Genomic DNA, 19,100 nt, shown 5'->3' with positions numbered 1-19,100 from the left:
CTGCACTGCGGGACCCCCACAAGCCTACAGCAGGGAGTGAGTGATAGATTCCTTTTATTCCTCAGCTGCACAGGATTCAGTACCTAATTAGAGCCCGTTAATATACTAGTACACCTCAGTCTGCTTCTTTGAAGTTTTAAGCCTTACATTGTTAGCTGTTATATTTCAGGTAGTGGAGTGCTTGCGGTTTTGCTGGTTTCGTTTTTTTTGGATAATATCAATCTGAGAAGGGAAGGTGAAGAAAATGAAGACATTAAAGATGAATCATTTTGCCAGAAAATATTAGAAACACTAAGACATCTCAAAGATAAACGCCAGTGTCTTCTTATACCCATCACAATGTGGAGTGGTTTTGAACAAGGATTTTTGGCTGGAGACTACACAAAGGTATTTTCTCTCTATTATGAATCTATGAGATGCCACTGCTGGAATCCCATTAGTTACTAGACTGAAGTGGGGAGGAGATTGAATGGAGCAGCAGCCCAGAACGCATTTTACTATCCATTCAAGGTTTATGGGGTGATAGTACCAGCTGTGTGTGCATAAGTGATAAATGCCCTTGGTAGGAAAACTCATTTAACCCTTTCAAGTCCAGAGATTTTTTGCTTCTTTAATTTAGTTTTTTCATCCCCACCTTCCAAGAGCTAATATTTGTTTTTTTTATCAATAGCCAAATGAAGCCTGTTTCTTAAGGACAAGCTGTATTTTTTAATGTTACTGTTTAATGTACGATATACACTACTGTGTAAAAGTTTTAGGTAAGTGTGGAATAAATGCTGCAAAGTAAGGGCTTATTCACACGAGTGTATATCGGCCGCCTTTTCACGGCTGGCCGATATACACTACCATCTGACCTATCTTACCCTTCCCCTCACTGACTCACCTGCTCTCTCCTACCCTTTGGCTGTTTGCAATGGAAGGGGGCAGGACAGAGTTAAGCAATGGAAGGGGGTGGAGCTAAGCTCCAACTTCCTCCCGCCCCCTCCCATTGCAAACAGTTGGAGGAGGGGAGAGAGGAGATGAGTCGGGGAGGGAAGGGGAAGACAGCTCAGATGGTAGCGTATATACACCCTGCTACAGGCTTAATCGGCTGAAATGTATGACAATTTTGGGAGCTTTCAGAAGGTCCCAGAGTGCCATAACCACTGAACAAAATCCTGTGAGCTAATTCTGTGGGAGGTGCGCAGAGTACATGGGGAGCCTCCTCCCTCTCTCCAGCCATTTAAATGCCTTGGGTAAACTGACCACATCTAAAGGTTTAATAAACAGGATCAGAGTTATCTCCAAACCTGGCCCCCCAGGCCAGATGTCAGCTTTACTTTACCACTGATACCCACAGTGTATAGAATGGGCGAGACTCTCAGGCCCACTCAATTAACATTGAGTTGTACAGGGTGAGGATTAACATCAGATTACGCTAAAGGCTTAGGGTCCATTGACACGGGACGAATGTCGGGCAAACGATGCCCGACACTCGTCTCTGTGTGTCCTCGCTCCCGTGCTCCTGCACGGAAGCTAGTATTGCTGGCTCGCTCACAGAGCGGCCAGCAGGGGGGATGGCCAGTGCTGGAGATTTCTCTCCTCTCGTTCCCTTGCCCCTCTCCATTGACTTAATATAGTGCCATTCAGCACTGGTGCCAGAATGCTCAGCGATGCTCCCATAAATCTTCCAGCCCAATACTGCTGTGAGACTTCACTAATATCACGTGATCTCACGGATCTGCCTAAAATAATTCTGGTTACAGTAACAGTGATACAGCAGTTATCATCAGGGAAGGAGAGATATTTCTGTGGTGATCTTCTGTTATAGAAGATTAACTAGGCGGATACAACTGTAACTTTTGGCTGTGTAAAATTTTAGGACTATAGTAGAGATGAACGAGCATGCTCGTTCGAGCATTAGCATACTCGAATGTACTCGTTACTCGAGCCGAGCACCACGTGGTTCTCGGGTGCTCAAGAAAATTTCACCCTCTCCTCCTCACATGTTTTCGATGGAGCCGCGGCTGCTGACGGCGGCTCCCTTGAAAACAATAGTCTGCCAGCCCCCCAGTAATTGGATTTCAGGGAAGGGCTTTAAATATAACCCCTTCCCTGAAAAAACAGGAAAAATAGTGTAAAAAATAAAAAAAAAATAGATACCTCCCTTCAGCTGCCGGGGCTTGGCCGCATCTTCTCCACGCTGTCCCTGGCTCTGTAGTGCTGATCTATCAGCAGCTGGGGATTTAAAATCCTCACCTGCAGAAAGAGCTGCTTGTGATTGGCTGAGGCGCTCAACCAATCACAGGCAGCTCTCGCCTGTCATTCTTTTTTTTTTTTACACTAAAATTATTGTTTTTCAGGGAAGGGTTTATATGTAAAGCCCTTCCATAAAAAAACAATTCAAGGGTGCCGGCAGACCATTGTTTTCAAGTGCTCAAGTCTCCCATTGACTTCAATGGGGTTCGTTACTGGAGCCGAGCTCTTGAGCATTACGAAAAGCTCGGCTCAAGTAACGAGCACCCGAGCATTTTGGTGCTCGCAGTCTATACAGCTTTTCTAAATGTAAAGAAAAATGTTCCCAAACAAGCCCTTCTGCTAATTGTTTATAGAAACAATTGACAAGCTTATCAAGTAACAGATCCTTAGAAGTCCTCATATGCATAAGAGAAAAGTCAGCCAAACCCACTGTTTTTGGCAGGACTGGCCAACTATCTGATGTGCTTGTGGGCCTCCTGACTCTTCCTTGATGGATGATGCCAGGGTAGGTTAGAATTGGGCATGTTAAATTTCATATACATCCAGATGAGTGTGTATGTGCATGGCATAGTAACTCTCACAAAAAAGATGGCTTTACCTAAACCTATTGACACATTATACTTATTCAATTTAGCTGAATATGTATAATTTGGGGAACCATTATCAATGGGGAACAACATTTTTGGTGACTGAAATGTTAGAACTTTTTTGGGCTATTTTTAGGTCATAGATTCTGAAAATGACATTAGTTTTTTACTATCAGGTCTGCTAATCAAGATATGACATATCTCCATATAAATGTATCCATTACACATATTGTATTATACATATAATGACTGTCTAGTAAAAGCTGAAGGTACAAACATAAATCCCAAAAAGCCTTGAACATGAATAAAACAGAAGTTTCTTCATTGAGACGTAGATGAAACTACATTCCTGTGATTTCCAGCGATGAGATGTTCCTGGACACCATCCACCATCATATGCAGATCTCAAGGACCACAGTATGGTTCTTCCACGGTCCCATTGTTCACCCTGTTCATCACTTACATCACCAAGACAATCTTGAAATCCATCCAGAATGACTGCAGGTCCTGCAATCTTGATTCTCATGTTACACTAAAATGTTCAGAAACAAAAGTCAGCATGTTCTCCACAAGTATACCGAGTTCGCAGCCTTATAGTTCCCTAGGAAATACTTTACAACCATACAAAACACCGACCATGAACGAGCCTCAAAGTTGTCCACTGGATCCTGGAAACACCGTTCTTTCATCAGTTCCTGCATTTGTGGTCCATCAAATTTACCTGCTTTTAGCTTCTCCATGCTCATCGCTGGACATTTTCTACATTTGTAGCCGAAACACGTTCCATTTCTCTTCAATGTCTTTACAAATTGTTTCATCAACCCAAGTTTGATATGTAGTAGTGGTAATATGTATCATGCGCACTAATAGTAAGCAAATGCTGTCGGGAAAATAAATATAACAAAAATAGATAATGACATCAGAAAACTAAAGCTCCTAAAACAAAATGGATGGTATTTTTGGAATCAGCGACACAAAAATGACCAGAATAAGGTCTAAAATTCCAGGCACCATGAATTTTTTTTTTCTGTTCCACAGTGTTAGTTTTCCATACACCAGATTACAGGTGTCTGAGTAATGAGTGTCTTGTTTTATGAAGATGATTCTTTGTGTTTTCATCTCTGATTTTATTTTCACAAATACATTTTTCACTAAAATTGTTATATCTCTTGATTTTAGTCTTATGTTACCTGCTCTCTTGGGATACATTTTGTTGGATATGTGATGATTTGCTTTGCAGCAACCAATGCCATCTGTTCCTTGTTATTTGGAAAACTTTCTGAATATACCGGAAGGATATTTCTTTTTTTTTTGGGTAAGACAACTATAAACTATTATAAACCATTTTGAAATGTGTTGTTTGCAGATCATTTTTATTAGCTATTGATGTACGATTCCCAAATTTCCACCTTGCGGGCTAACGTGCACCTTTTCTTGATACAAAAATTTTAATGGACAATAACTTTTCAAACAACTTGTGCTTATATTAAAAACTATTTTTACTTTCCTAAAAGGACATTTTTGTGCTAAAAAATCACTCTAAAGTGCTGACTAGAGATGAGCAAGTATACTCGTTAAGGCTAGAGATGAGCGAGCACCAAAATGCTCGGGTGCTCGTTACTCGAGACGAAATTTTTGTGATGCTCGAGGGTTCGTTTCGAGTAACGAACCCTATTGAAGTCAATGGGTGACTCGAGCATTTTTGTATATCGCCGATGCTCGCTAAGGTTTTCATTTGTGAAAATCTGGGAAATTCAAGAAAGTGATGGGAACAACACAGCAACGGATAGGGCAGGCGAGGGGCTACATGTTGGGCTGCATCTCAAGTTCCCAGGTCCCACTATTAAGCCACAATAGCGGCAAGAGTGGCCCCCCCCTCCCAATAATTTTTACTTCTGAAAAACCCTCATTAGCAAGGCATACCTTAGCTAAGCACCACACTACCTCCAACAAAGCACAATCACTGCTTGCATGATACTCCGCTGCCACTTGTCCTGGGTTACATGCTGCCCAACCCCCCCGCACGACCCAGTGTCCACAGCGCACACCAAAGTGTCCCTGCGCAGCCTTCAGCTGCCCTCATGCCACACGCTGGCCTCATAGCCACACCACCCTCATGTCTATTTATAAGTGCGTCTGCCATGAGGAGGAAATGCAGGCACACACTGCAGAGGGTTGGCATGGCCAGGCAGCGACCCTCTTTAAAAGGGGCGGGGCGATAGCCCATAATGCTGTACAGAAGCAATGAGAAATCCAATCCTGTGCCACCTCCATCAATAGCTGCAAACGTGGGCATAGCAATGGGGAACACATGTGCCACACACTATTCATTCTGTCAAGGTGTCTGCATGCCCCAGTCAGACCGGGGTTTTTTATAAATAGTCACAGGCAGGTACAACTCCGCAATGGGAAATCCGTGTGCACCCACAGCATGGGTGGCTCCCTGGAACCCACCGGCTGTACATAAATGTATCCCATTGCAGTGCCCAGCACAGCTGAGGTAACGTCAGGTTTAATGCAGGTAAGCTTCGGCCCACACTGTATGCCCCAGTCAGACTGGGGTTCTTTAGAAGTGGACACATGGAGATACAACTCCGTGTGGACCGACAGCATGGGTGGGTCCCAGAAAGCCACCGGCGGTACATAAATATATCCCATTGCATTGCCCATCACAGCTGAGGTAACGTCAGGTTTAATGCAGGTGGGCTTCGGCCTACACTGCATGCCCCAGTCTGACTGGGGTTTTTAATACATAGACACTGGCAGGTACAAATCCCTAATGTGAAGTCCCTGTGGACCCACAGCATGGGTGGCTCCCTGGAACCCACCGGCGGTACATAAATATATCCCATTGCAGTGCCCATCACAGCTGAGGTAACGTCAGGTTTAATGCAGGTGGGCTTCGGCCCACACTGCATGCCCCAGTCAGACTGGGGTTCTTTAGAAGTGTACACATGCAGTTACAACTCCATGTGGACCGACAGCATGGGTGGCTCCCTGGAACCCACCGGCGGTACATAAATATATCCCATTGCAGTGCCCAGCACAGCTAAGGTAACGTCAGCTTTAATGCAGGTGGGCTAAAAATGACTAGGATTACACTGTAGGCGAGGGCCCAAAAAAATTGGTGTACCAACAGTACAAATGTACTTCAGAAAAATTACCAATGACCAACCAAGAGGGCAGGTGAAACCCCTTAATCACTTTGGTTAATGTGGCTTAATTTGTAACTAGGCCTGGAGGCAGCCCAGTTAAAATAAAAATTGGTTCAGGTGCAAGTTTCAACGCTTTATTGAATTGAGAATTGAAACGTATAAACATTGTTTACAAAAGTTATATGACTGAGCCTTGTGGGCCTAAGAAAAATTGCCCATTCGGCGTGATTACGTGAGGTTTCAGGAGGAGGAGCAGGAGCAGGAGGTGGAGGATGAATATAATATACAGATTGATGAAGCTAAAAGGTCCCCGTTTTTTAAGTGATAGAGAACGATGCTTCCATCCGCTGGTGCAGCCTACGTATTGTTTAGGTATCGCTGCTGTCCGCTGGTGGAGAAGAGAACTCTGGGGAAATCCAGGCTTTGTTCATCTTTATGATTGTAAGCCTGTCGGCACTGTGGGTTGACAGGCGGGTACGCTTATCCGTGATGATTTCCCCAGCCGCACTAAACACTCTCTCTGACAAGACGCTAGCCGCAGGACAAGCAAGCACCTCCAGGGCATACAGCGCGAGTTCAGGCCACGTGTCCAACTTCGACACCCAGTAGTTGTAGGGGGCAGAGGCGTCACGGAGGACGGTTGTGCGATCGGCTACGTACTCCCTCACCATCCTTTTACAGTGCTCCCGCTGACTCAGCCTTGACTGGGGAGCGGTGACACAGTCTTGCTGGGGAGCCATAAAGCTGTCAAAGGCCTTGGACAGTGTTCCCCTGCCTGTGCTGTACATGCTGCCTGATCTCCGCGCCTCCCCTGCTACCTGGCCCTCGGAACTGCGCCTTCTGCCACTAGCGCTGTCGGATGGGAATTTTACCATTAGTTTGTCCGCCAGGATCCTGTGGTATAGCATCACTCTCGAACCCCTTTCCTCTTCGGGTATAAGAGTGGAAAGGTTCTCCTTATACCGTGGGTCGAGCAGTGTGTACACCCAGTAATCCGTAGTGGCCAGAATGCGTGTAACGCGAGGATCACAAGAAAGGCATCCTAACATGAAGTCAGCCATGTGTGCCAGGATACCTGTACGCAACACATGGCTGTCCTCACTCGGAAGATCACTTTCAGGATCCTCCTCCTCCTCCTCAGGCCATACACACTAAAAGGATGACAGGCAAGCAGCATGGGTACCCTCAGCAGTGGGCCAAGCTGTCTCTTCCCCCTCCTCCTCATGCTCCTCCCCCTCCTCCTCCTCCTCCTCCTCAACGCGCTGAGATATAGACATGAGGGTGCTCTGACTATCCAGCGACATACTGTCTTCCCCCGCCTCAGTTTCCGAGCGCAAAGCGTCTGCCTTTATGCTTTGCAGGGAATTTCTCAAGAGGCATAGCAGAGGAATGGTGACGCTAATGATTTCAGCATCGCCGCTCACCATCTGGGTAGACTCCTCAAAGTTTCCAAGAACCTGGCAGATGTCTGCCAACCAGGCCCACTCTTCTGTAAAGAATTGAGGAGGCTGACTCCCACTACGCCTCCCATGTTGGAGTTGGTATTCCACTATAGCTCTACGCTGCTCATAGAGTCTGGCCAACATGTGGAGCGTAGAGTTCCACCGTGTGGGCATGTCGCACAGCAGTCGGTGCACTGGCAGATTAAACCGATGTTGCAGAGTGGCAGCGTCTGTCTTGGACTTGCGGAAATGTGCGCTGAGCCGGAGCACCTTTCCGAGCAGGTCTGACAAGCGTGGGTAGCTTTTCAGAAAGCGCTGAACCACCAAATTAAAGACGTGGGCCAGGCATGGCACGTGCGTGAGGCTGCCGAGCTGCAGAGCCGCCACCAGGTTACGGCCGTTGTCACACACAACCATGCCCGGTTGGAGGCTCAGCGGTCTCTCAGACCCTGCAGCAGTTCGTAGGCCATGTGCCTCTTCTCTCCTAAGCTGAGTAGTTTCAGCACGGCCTGCTGACGCTTGACCCCCGCTGTGCTGCCACGCCGCGCGACACCGACTGCTGGCGACGTGCTGCTGCTGACTCATCTTGATTGCGAGACAGAGGTTGCGTAGGAGGAGGAGGAGGAGGGTGGTTTAGTGGAGGAAGCATACACCGCCGCAGATACCAGCACCGAGCTGGGGCCCGCAATTCTGGGGGTGGGTAGGACGTGAGCAGTCCCAGGCTCTGACTCGATCCCAGCCTCCACTAAATTCACCCAATGTGCTGTCAGGGAGATATAGTGGCCCTGCCCGCCTGTGCTTGTCCACGTGTCCGTTGTTAAGTGGACCTTGGCAGTAACCGCGTTGGTGAGGGCGCGTACAATGTTACGGGAGACGTGGTCGTGCAGGGCTGGGACGGCACATCGGGAAAAGTAGTGGCGACTGGGAACCGAGTAGCGCGGGGCCGCCGCCGCCATCATGTTTTTGAAAGCCTCCGTTTCCACAAGCCTATACGGCAGCATCTCCAGGCTGATCAATTTGGCTATGTGCACGTTTAACGCTTCAGCGTGCGGGTGCGTGGCTGCGTACTTGCGCTAGCGACGGCTGGATGGTGCGCTGAGAGACATTGCTGGATGGGGCCGAGGACAGCGGAGGTGAGGGTGTGGGTGCAGGCCGGGAGACGGTAGTGCCTGTGTCCTGAGAGGGGGGTTGGATCTCAGCGGCAGGTTGGGGCACAGGGGTAGAGGCAGTGGTGCAAACCGGAGGCGGTGAACGGCCTTCGTCCCACCTTGTGGGGTGCTTGGCCATCATATGTCTGCGCATGCTGGTGGTGGTGAGGCTGGTGGTGGTGGCTCCCCGGCTGATCTTGGCGCGACAAACCTTGCACACCACAGTTCGTCGGTCGTCTGCACTCTCAGTGAAAAACTGCCACACCTTTGAGCACCTCGGCCTCTGCAGGATGGCATGGTGCGAGGGGGCGCTTTGGGAAACAGTTGGTGGATTATTTGGTCTGGCCCTGCCTCTACCCCTGGCCACCGCACTGCCTCTTCCAACCTGCCCTGCTGCTGCGCTTGCCTCCCCCTCTGTAGACCTGTCTTCAGTAGGCTTAGCCAACCAGGTGGGGTCAGTCACCTCATCGTCCTGCTGCTCTTCCTCCGAATCCTCTGTGCGCTCCTCCCTCGGACTTACTCCAATTACTACTACCTTAGTGATAGACAACTGTGTCTCATCGTCGTCGTACTCCTCACCCACTGAAAGCTCTTGAGACAGTTGCCGGAAGTCCTCAGCCTCATACCCCGGACCCCGGGAACTTTCCAAAGGTTGGGCATCGGTCACGACAAACTCCTCTGGTGGGAGAGGAACCATTGCTGCCCATTCTGGGCAGGGGCCCGAGAACAGTTCCTGGGAGTCGGCCTGCTCCTCAGAATGTGTCATTGTAATGGAGTGAGGAGGCTGGGAGAAAGGAGGAGCAGCAGCCAGAGGATTCAGAGTTGCAGCAGTGGACGGCGCAGAACTCTGGGTGGTCGATAGATTGCTGGATGCACTTTCTGCCATCCACGACAGGACCTGCTCACACTGCTCATTTTCTAATAAAGGTCTACCGCGTGGACCCATTAATTGTGAGATTAATCTGGGGACGCCAGAAACGTGCCTCTCTCCTAATCCTGCAGCAGTCGGCTGCGATACACCTGGATCAGGAGCTCGGCCTGTGCCCACACCCTGACTTGGGCCTCCGCGTCCTCGCCCACGTCCTCGTCCTCTAGGCCTACCCCTGCCCCTCAGCATGGTGTATTACCAGTAGTGCAGAAACAGAACGCTGTACTTAAATGTGCTGCTTATTGGCCTGTGGTTGGAGGCTGACTTCGCTTACGGAACGCACAGCAGAGCCAGGAAAGAATTTTGTGCAAGCCTGTAGTGAGACGCAGGTGCGTATGACTGAGCTAGTGGAATTCCCAGCGCGGAAGCAGTCAAGTGTCCAAAGGCCACTAGTAGGCCTTAAGTATTTCGCTTCTATTTTTTTAAAGGCTGAGCTGAGACAGTAGACAGATACTGTAGGCAGCGTATATATGTATACTGTTTCCCTCTGGACAGGATGACGGCGATGATGTAACGGGCAACGCAGAGCCAGGAAACAATTTTGCGCAAGCCTGCTGTAACACTTAGCTGCGTATTAATTAGGACAACTACCCCCAGCAGAGACGCAGTACACTCAAGACGGTCACAGGCAGCCCAAAGATAGTATTTTTCCCAAATTTGTTTGAAAAAGACCACTGCCTATATAGACAGTATATCTGTTTCACCTTGCCCACTGTCCCTGCCTCACCAGTACTGGCCCTATACTATGTAAAATTACTGCAGACTGTTTCCCTCTAGACGGGATGACAGCGGTGATGTAACGGGCAACGCAGAGCCAGGAAATAATTTTGCGCAAGCCTGCTGTAACACTTAGCTGCGTAATAATTAGGACTACTACCCCCAGCAGAGACGCAGTACACTCAAGACGGTCACAGGCAGCCCAAAGATAGTATTTTTCCCAAATTTGTTTGAAAAAGACCACTGCCTATATAGACAGTATTTCTCTTTCACCTTTCCCACTGTCCCTGCCTCACCAGTACTGGCCCTATACTCTGTACAATGACTGCAGACTGAGATCGCAATGCTCTGCACGCCCGATATACAAAAAAAAAATAATTGTGCAACACTGCTCACAGCAGCCTCAGCAGTACTGCACACGGTCAGATGTGGCCCTAAGTAGGACCGTTGGGGTTCTTCAAGCCTAAAATAACTCCTAACGCTCTCCCTATAGCAGCAGCAGCATCAGCAGCACTGTCCCTGATCTCTGTCAGCATGCATCTGTGGCGAGCCGCGGGAGGGGCCGATTTATATACTCGGGTGTCACCTGATCTCCCCAGCCACTCACTGCAGTGGGGTGGTATAGGGCTGGAACATCACAGGAGGAAGTTGTAATGCCTTCCCTGTCTTTCTATTGGTCAAAAAAGCGCGCTAATGTCTCAGAGATGAAAATGAAAGTAACTCGAACATCGCGTGGTGCTCGTCTCGAGTAACGAGCATCTTGAACACCCTAATACTCGAACGAGCATCAAGCTCGGACGAGTACGTTCGCTCATCTCTAGCTAAGGCACATTACTCGAGCGAGTAGTGCCTTAGCCGAGTATCTCCCCACTCGTCTCTAAAGATTCGGGGGCCGACGGGGGGGGGGGGGGCGGCGAGTGGCGGGGAAGAGCCGGGAGGAGCGGAGGGGAGATCTCTCTCCCTCTAAAGACCTATATAAAGGGTAGGACATTGATTTGCATGAAGGCTGCCATCCAATAGGTGGCGCTGCAGAGGTATTGCTCTATCTGTTTTATTTACATATTACCCAGGGGAGCATGAATGGCCTTATAAGTCTCCTCACTCACCTTCTAGGTGCTCTCCTTAAAGATGATATACCTCTCAACCTACATTATAGGCTTTTCACTAGCCAAGCTAGAATTCTACTGCACACTGATGTGTATGGATTCTGGCTTGGTTTTCAATTCCCAATTATTGTTCTAAAGACATGTACAAAGGGTCAGACAATGATTTGCAGGAAGGCTGCCATCCAATAGGTGGCACTGCAGAGGTATTGTTGCATCCTCCGTATTTGCATATATTTCCTAGAGGAGCATGGATGGCCTAATGTCTCCTCACACATCTAGGTGTCTCCTTAAGGAGAGATGATACCCCTCCTGACTTACAGACAGTTTAAGACACAGCACAGCAGTTAGTTTCCTACCCAAAGTGTCCTGAGGATTAAAAATCAGATGAACACCCTTCATAGGCTTTATAATATATTGCTATGCTGTAGTATAGTAGTGTATTACCCTGTTTCCCTGAAAATAAGACATACCCTGAAAATAAGGCCTAGCATGATTTTCCAGAATTTTTGAGGATGCAAAATGATTTTTCAGACTTTTTGAGGATGCTTGAAATATAAGCCCTACTCCAAAATTAAGCCCTTCTAATAGTTAATTTAAAAAGTCAATTTAAATAGTGTCCAGGCAGCTATACATGTAAAAAAGTTAAACCTTTTTGAACAAAAATTAATATAAGACACTGTCTTATTTTTGGGGAAACACGGTAGAATACTGATAAAACAAGGTAATATACAAGTCCTCTAGGAGGACAAAAATAAACAGTTAAAAAACTGTCACAACCCCACCTTTTCTCCATTACTATGTAAAAAATAAATTTAAAAAAATCCCACGTGATATCGCTGCATTTATAATGACCCAGAGAAAAAAGTTTGTATATTGTTTAACCTACACAGTGCACATCTTAAAAAAAAATATACAAAAAAATAGCTAATTTTGCCAATCTCACCATACAAAATCAGTGTGAAAAAGTTGCAAAAAAATGAACTTTCACATGTTCAGTACCAGTGTGCCATCGCAGTGTGAGAAAAATATCACTCATGTACATGACTCCATTCAAAAGAATGGGGTTCATATTTGTGCAAGATTTCTCCGTCTTGCAACGCAGAAATCTTGTGTGATTTTTCTCGGCCGTGTGAAAGCAGACTTAGAAATTAGTCTGTACAGTATCCATTAATTTTGTTTGTATTTCTTGACTAGCTGCAGCCACGAATATCGCAGTAATAATTGCATTTCTACTTTGGGAGCCTCATCCAAATGACATTGCTAGGTTCTTCATATTTCCTGCTCTATGGGGAATGGCGGATGCTATCTGGCAGACTCAAACGAATTGTAAGTATGAAAGCATCAGGGTTTATGTTATATTTAATTCCTGTTAAAAAAAAAATCATAATGGTCCAATCTGTATATATGATGATTCCATGCAAAATCTTTTTCTGCTTTTGCTGGTCTTTCAGTATTCATCCTCATTCTGTACACATACTCTCCAGCCGTATCACTGCTTCAGATTAGGAAACCATGATAAAGGATTAGTAGATTGTCTGCCAGGAAAGAACGCTGAGCGATGTTTTTGCTAGTCAATCAGTGCCCATTCAGCTGCGTTTACATGGAGCAATCAGCTACACTGCAAATGAAGATGCAATGCATTGCATGTCACTGAGCGATGTGCTGCCAACAATAGATGATTTTTGGAGCCACATAAAAGATGCGATTACGTGACAAACAAGCGTTTGTGCATGTTAGGTGATCATCTTCACCTTTACTTTGGGTGATGATTAAAGGGGTTTTCCAAGGAGAATACTACTGAGGATGACCTATCCTCAGGATAGGTCATCAATAATTGATCGGCTGGGGTCTGTCGCTCAGGGACCCCGACCGATCAGCTGACAACACCACAATTACACAGTGGTCGCAGCAGAAGCAACAGAAGTCTTTTCTTCGACTCCTGTGTAGTGCCTGGCGCTTGTAACTACAGTCATGGCTTGTGTTGCAGAAGCTGCCTGTTATTGACAGTCTGCCTCCGGCTGCAATAGTAGGGATTGGTGTGAACATTTGCAACAACCCAGAGGGGTGATCCTGGGTACTTGACTAACATGAAGAGCTGGGAGGGATAAGTACTGTCTCGTCACGGTGGCACTTACCATGCTTGGTCCCGGAGGGATGACACGCAACCAAGGCCAATGTAGATTGCAAGCCAAGCTTCGACACTCCTTTGGCAGGGAGTGCCAATAAAAGGGATGAGGGGGGGTTGTAGTTGATATCACTCGTGACGCCACCATTCTCACACACCGGTATTCTATGCGGCAGAGAAGTGAACACAGAGGCTTGTGTATAGTACCTCCGGTCCCTAGGAACGGTTAGGGCCCGCTATAACTTTTACTTGAAATAAACTTGAGTAACAGGTAATTACAGGTACAATTCACTTGCAGTAATTACAGGCTATAGCTCAGAGGTAGGGAGGATACACAGGATGAATATGGCCCTATAGTCCAAGTTTTCTATATGTCATTGGTCCTGGATTGGGAGCACTCCGGAGGAGTAAAGGGGGTAGGGGTCACTCTGCATACACTCTTGTAAGAACACTTAAGGCCCATTTACACGAGTCGATGATTGCTAAAATAATTGCTAAAAGGCGATCATTTTAGCGGTTATCGGTGCGTCTAAATGTGTGCCCATCATGCACTTTTTGTGCACTGCTAGCTGATCGTTAAATTCAGTCCAACCTTATTTTTTTTAAAAAAGGCAAAAGAACAGAACCAAATGTCTTTTTGGGTTCATTTTGCCTCCCTAAAAATGCAATAAAAGTGATCATAAAACTTTTATAGGCACCTCAAAATTGCACCAATAAAATCTTCAACTCATCACGCTTAAAAACAAGCCCACACAGAGCTCCATCTATGAAAAATTTAAAAAGTTGTGGGGTTTGAATGCTACAATGCAAAAAAAAAATTGAAACAGAAAAACCTAAAAAAATCATTGCATCATTTTTGCATCGATGAAATCATACCAATCTGCAGAAAAAAGTTATCATGTCATACAGGCCGCCTGCAGACGAGCGGGTCGGATCCGGCAGCGAGAAATCTCGCCGCGCGATCCGACCCCAGAGCCTGCAGGGACGAGCGCGTACTCACCCGCGCCTGGCGGCCCCGGCTCTTTGATGTGCCGGATGCCACGCAGCCGGCGCATGCGCAGACCGGAGCCGGCGGCCAGGTGAGTGCGTGCCCCGCAGAAAATTAGAACATGCCGCGGTTTGTTTGCCGCGCGAGATTTCGCGCGGCCAAACCGCGGCCGTCTGCATAGGAGTGCGTATTGTAATGCACTCCTATGCAGACTTTCAGCGGCGGAAATCCCGCGGGAAATCCCGCGGCGGGATTTCCGCTCGTCTGCAGGCGGCCTTATACTGCATAATGAGCACTGTAAAAAAATTGCAAAATTGGTGCATTATTTCTCCTAGATCCCCCAAAAGTGAAGTTATACAATACATTATATGTACCCCAAAATGGTACCAGTGAAAACTGCATCATGCAAGAAACAAGTCCTCAAACAGTTCTGTCAATGGAAAAATAAAAAAGTCCTGGGTCTTTGAATGCATGAGTGCAAAAAATATTTATTTTAAAAGGTTTTTTTTTACTGTAAAAAAGCTAAAAAACCTAATGTATATAATTTTGGTATTGTAATCATACCGACCTACAGAAAAAAGTTATTTATACTGCACCCTATTTCTAGGGAGCGCTGTAAAAAAAAATGGCAGAATTAATTAGTTTTTTACAACCTGTCCTCCGAAAAAAATTAATAAAAGTTATATACACCCCAACATGGTACCAGTAAAACTGCTAAACACTTCACCACAGACAAAACAAGCCCTTACATGGCCATGTCGATGGAAGAATAAAAAAGTTCTGTCCTTAGGGCTCAGTCAAATGAGCGAATTTTTCACGCATTATAGGCGTGGGAAAAAATTGCACATTGCTTGTAAACAAAATCGTGTGACCAGGTGCATTTGCACTCATATGTCCTATCTATTGCAAGTGCAAATTTTATTCGCATATGAAAAAAGCACATTTGACCGCTTTCATTGGAAAGCATTGGTTCTAATAGATGCGAATCGAAAATGCGCCAATACATGCGTTTAAATTTCGCTTGTCTGACTTGAGCCATTAAAGGCTTAATTATTATTGCCCATGGAATCCTGCTGTAGTTCACTTTTTTTAGGGCTTATTCACACAAATGCATTTGCGCTGGGTATTACACATGCGCGCCCAATACGTAGTGAATAGAGACCATTGTTTTCAATGGGTTCGCTCATTTGTGCGTTTTTGCATGTGCATTTCTGCCACGCAAAAAAATACAGAATTTAATTGCTTCTTGAAATTAATGGGAGCATGCTTGCATGTTTTTTTAGCACATGCAAATACACAGGGCAGATGTATGGCAAAAATACAGTAAATACGTGCACATGAGGAGCACTATGTATATGACACTATTTATTGGGGAGCGCTATGCGTATGAAACTTTTTTTGGAGAGCACTATATATATGGCACTATTTATTGTGGAACACCATATATATGACACTAGTTATCAGAGAGCACTATGTATATGACAGTATTTTTTGGGGAGCACTATATCTATAACACTATTGGGGAGTACTATGTATATGACAGTAGTATTGGGGAGCACTATGTATATGACACTTTTTATCAGGGAGCACTATTTCTAGGGCGCTACTTGTGAAGTAATTTTTCAGAGGCATTTTATGACACACATGAAACCAGGGCAAAACTGGGGCCTTAGACTAACTTCACGATTTTGCAATAAGGGACCCTAGAGATAGCCAGGGCATCACACTAGGCAGAAAAAGAAATGGTGAGCGTTCTGCAAATCTTGTCCTGTGAGGAACGGTTAATGGATCTGAGAATGTTTAGTTTGCAAACAAGAAGGCTGAGAGGAGACTTAATAGCTGTCTACAAATATCTGAAGGGCTGTCACAGTGCAGAGGGATCAGCCCTATTCTCATTTGTACAAGGAAAGACTAGAAGCAATGGGATGAAACTGAATAAGAGGAGACATAGATTAGATATCAGTCAGTGAGGGTGATCAATGAGTGGAACAGGTTGCCACGGGAGGTGGGGAGTTCTCCTTCAATAGAGGTCTTCAGAGGCTGGACAGACATCTGTCTGGGATGATTTAGTGATCCTGCATTGAGCAGGGGGTTGGACTCGATGACCCTGGAGGTCCCTTCCAACTCTACCATTCTATGATTCTATGTGTGTATTGGTCCAAATTAGAGTATTCCTAATGATTAAAATGAAATCTTTATTAACGATTAATAAAAAATACTAGGGGCTCCTATAAAACACAGAGGTCACAATACATATTTCTACTAGGACTAGAGACCAATGGATGGCATTAAACTGTAACGGTCACTGCCATAAAAAAAACTTTTAGCTATTAAAAACTAGGAGGGCTTTCTGATTGTAATCCTACATTACTTTGTATGGTTTATTTCACTTAATCTACTGAACTGGTAATCTCATTATACTTACTTTTTATTTTCCAGCTCTTTACGGAATGTTATTCGATGACCATAAAGAAGCTGCTTTTGCCAATTATCGTTTATGGGAGTCTATGGGATTTGTGATAGCATATGGATACAGCACATTTTTATGTGTGTCAGTTAAATTATACATTTTGCTTGCTGTGTTAGTAGTTGGGATGACACTTTATGCATGTGTAGAGTATGGTGAAAATAAAAAATCATCTCGCCAAAGGGGTAAACAAAAATTAGATGATTCCCAGAATAAACAGATGGAAATGTAGCATTTGGGGTTATGGCATTTAAATGGGACTTTGGAGGGTCCACATGAGTGATTGGATATGTTAATGAGAGTTTAATTGATAATACCTGTGATTAGAGATGAACGAGCACGCTCGGATAAGTCAGTTACTCGAGCGAGCCTCGCTCTTCTCGTGTAACTGCATTCTTGTCCGTGCGTGCTCAGGGGGGCAGCAGGGGGCAGCGGGAAATAACGGAGAGTAGCGGGGGAGAGAGAGCGAGAGATCTCTCTCTTCCCCCCGCTACACCCCGCCTCCCCCCGAGCACGCTCAGACAAGAATGCAGTTACTCGATAAGAGCGAGGCTCGCTCGAGTAACTGACTTATCCGAGCGTGCTCGCTCATCTGTACTTGTGATATTTTCTATTTGCAAAATTACCTGCATTTGCTGGTTGGAAGTGTTTGTACCTTTTGAGGGCTCTTTCACACGAGCGTTGATTGGCCGCTGTTTTCCTGGCCAATAAACGCTACGATCTGAGGAGTAAAAACCCAGTCTAATACACAGCTAAATGGTACTGATTTGCAGCAGGTTTTAACCCTTGTGTGAAATAAGTTGAAATTTGCTCCAATATCTGCAAGTAAATACTGTAGGATTTAGAATCCGCAGTGTTTTTTAAATACATTGTAAATTCTGTGCTGAAATTTTTCGCTGTGTGGACGAGATTTCTGAAAATCTTGTACTGGAAATGTTAGAGAATTTTTGCTGAAAAATCTGCTGTGGTTCTGCAGCTTTTACACCATATGTGAAGGCACCCTTAGGCTATCTTCACACAGACAAGCGCGATATTGGGCCATGTATCACAGCCCCATATTGCGCTCATCACCATGTGAATTCCCCACGGAAGTAAGACATTTTTATGTCAAAACAGCCTCGCATCACTTTGGTAATGTAGTGATCACAGAGTTTCTCTCATGGTTTTCAATGGTGAGACCTTGCATCGCACTACCTGCACCTAGCACGTGGTGCGATGCTGTCGCTGGCCCCTTTGAAAGCAATGGGCGCTGCGATGCAAGAGCACGCAGAATGATAGAACATGCCATGATTTGTTTCCTGCATTGCATGGCGGTGCCATGCAGGGAAACGTCGCTCGCCTGTTCAAAAGAATTAGATTCATATTTGTGCGAGATTTGTGTGTCTCGCAACGCAAAAATCTTCGGCAATTATCTCGCCTAAGTGAAGGCAGCCTTAGAGTATGTTCATACAGCGAAATCACCACAGAATTTTTCCTGGCAATTTATCCCTCTAAAAATTGTTGTAAAATGCTGTGACTTTTAGTTTTAAAATATTTTTATTAGGGCTCACACTCACGTGCGATAGCGTTTTTGCAAAAAAAAAAAATCACAGCGATATCGCAGGTGGGAACTTGTGTTTTTTTTGTGCAAATGTGATGCATTTTTGTTCTCTGAAAACATGCATCGCATGGTAGGAGTATTTAATGCCTCTCTTGCGTTTTTTTATGGTCTTGCTTTTGTCCAAACTTCCCATTAGTCACCATTCCACGCAGAAAACGCACCATTGCATCGCATTCTCGCACGCGTTATGCGTTTTGCGATGCGATATTACAGCACTCCATTGACTTACATGGGCGAGAAGAAAATAGCACATCGCAAAGAAATAGAACCATAGCACGCGAGAGAGAAAAAACGCAACCTCGCAGATGTGAAAACATTGCAAATGAGCACAGCTACATTAGACTCAATGCATTTTAATGTCATACAAAAAAACACAGCCTCGCATCATTGCAAAAACACTATCGCAAGTGAGTGTGAGCCCTTAAAGTATCATATTCTGAAACATATATAATTTATGCAGCAATAATCCCCAGGGGGCTTGATAGTAAAACTTGCATTCATTATGGCATTCACAATTATACATATAATTCAAGTATACTTTCCCTCTAGTAATCTTTTTTTTTCTCCTTTTTTTACCATGAGATTGAAATATATGCTAT

At 45.5% G+C, this 19,100-nt stretch overlaps 1 protein-coding gene across 5 annotated transcripts in view; it reads left to right on the top strand.

Moving 5' to 3' along the window:
• Positions 1-17,817, top strand: part of UNC93A (unc-93 homolog A) — a 114,347-nt gene extending 96,530 nt beyond the window's left edge. For all 5 annotated transcript variants that reach the window (XM_066596132.1, XM_066596135.1, XM_066596133.1 and 2 more), the window contains 4 exons: positions 170-387; positions 4,005-4,140; positions 12,516-12,647; positions 16,874-17,817. In XM_066596132.1, coding sequence (XP_066452229.1) covers positions 170-387; positions 4,005-4,140; positions 12,516-12,647; positions 16,874-17,133 — 746 coding nt within the window. In that variant the 3' untranslated portion in view covers positions 17,134-17,817. The remainder of the gene's footprint in view (positions 1-169; positions 388-4,004; positions 4,141-12,515; positions 12,648-16,873) is intronic.
• Positions 17,818-19,100: the final 1,283 nt, after the last annotated feature.

Source organism: Eleutherodactylus coqui, chromosome 3, assembly GCF_035609145.1.
Source record: "Eleutherodactylus coqui strain aEleCoq1 chromosome 3, aEleCoq1.hap1, whole genome shotgun sequence".
NCBI classification, from domain to species: domain Eukaryota; kingdom Metazoa; phylum Chordata; class Amphibia; order Anura; family Eleutherodactylidae; genus Eleutherodactylus; species Eleutherodactylus coqui.
Note: the sequence above shows the minus strand (reverse complement) of the source record. Positions and strands in the feature narration are given on the sequence as shown.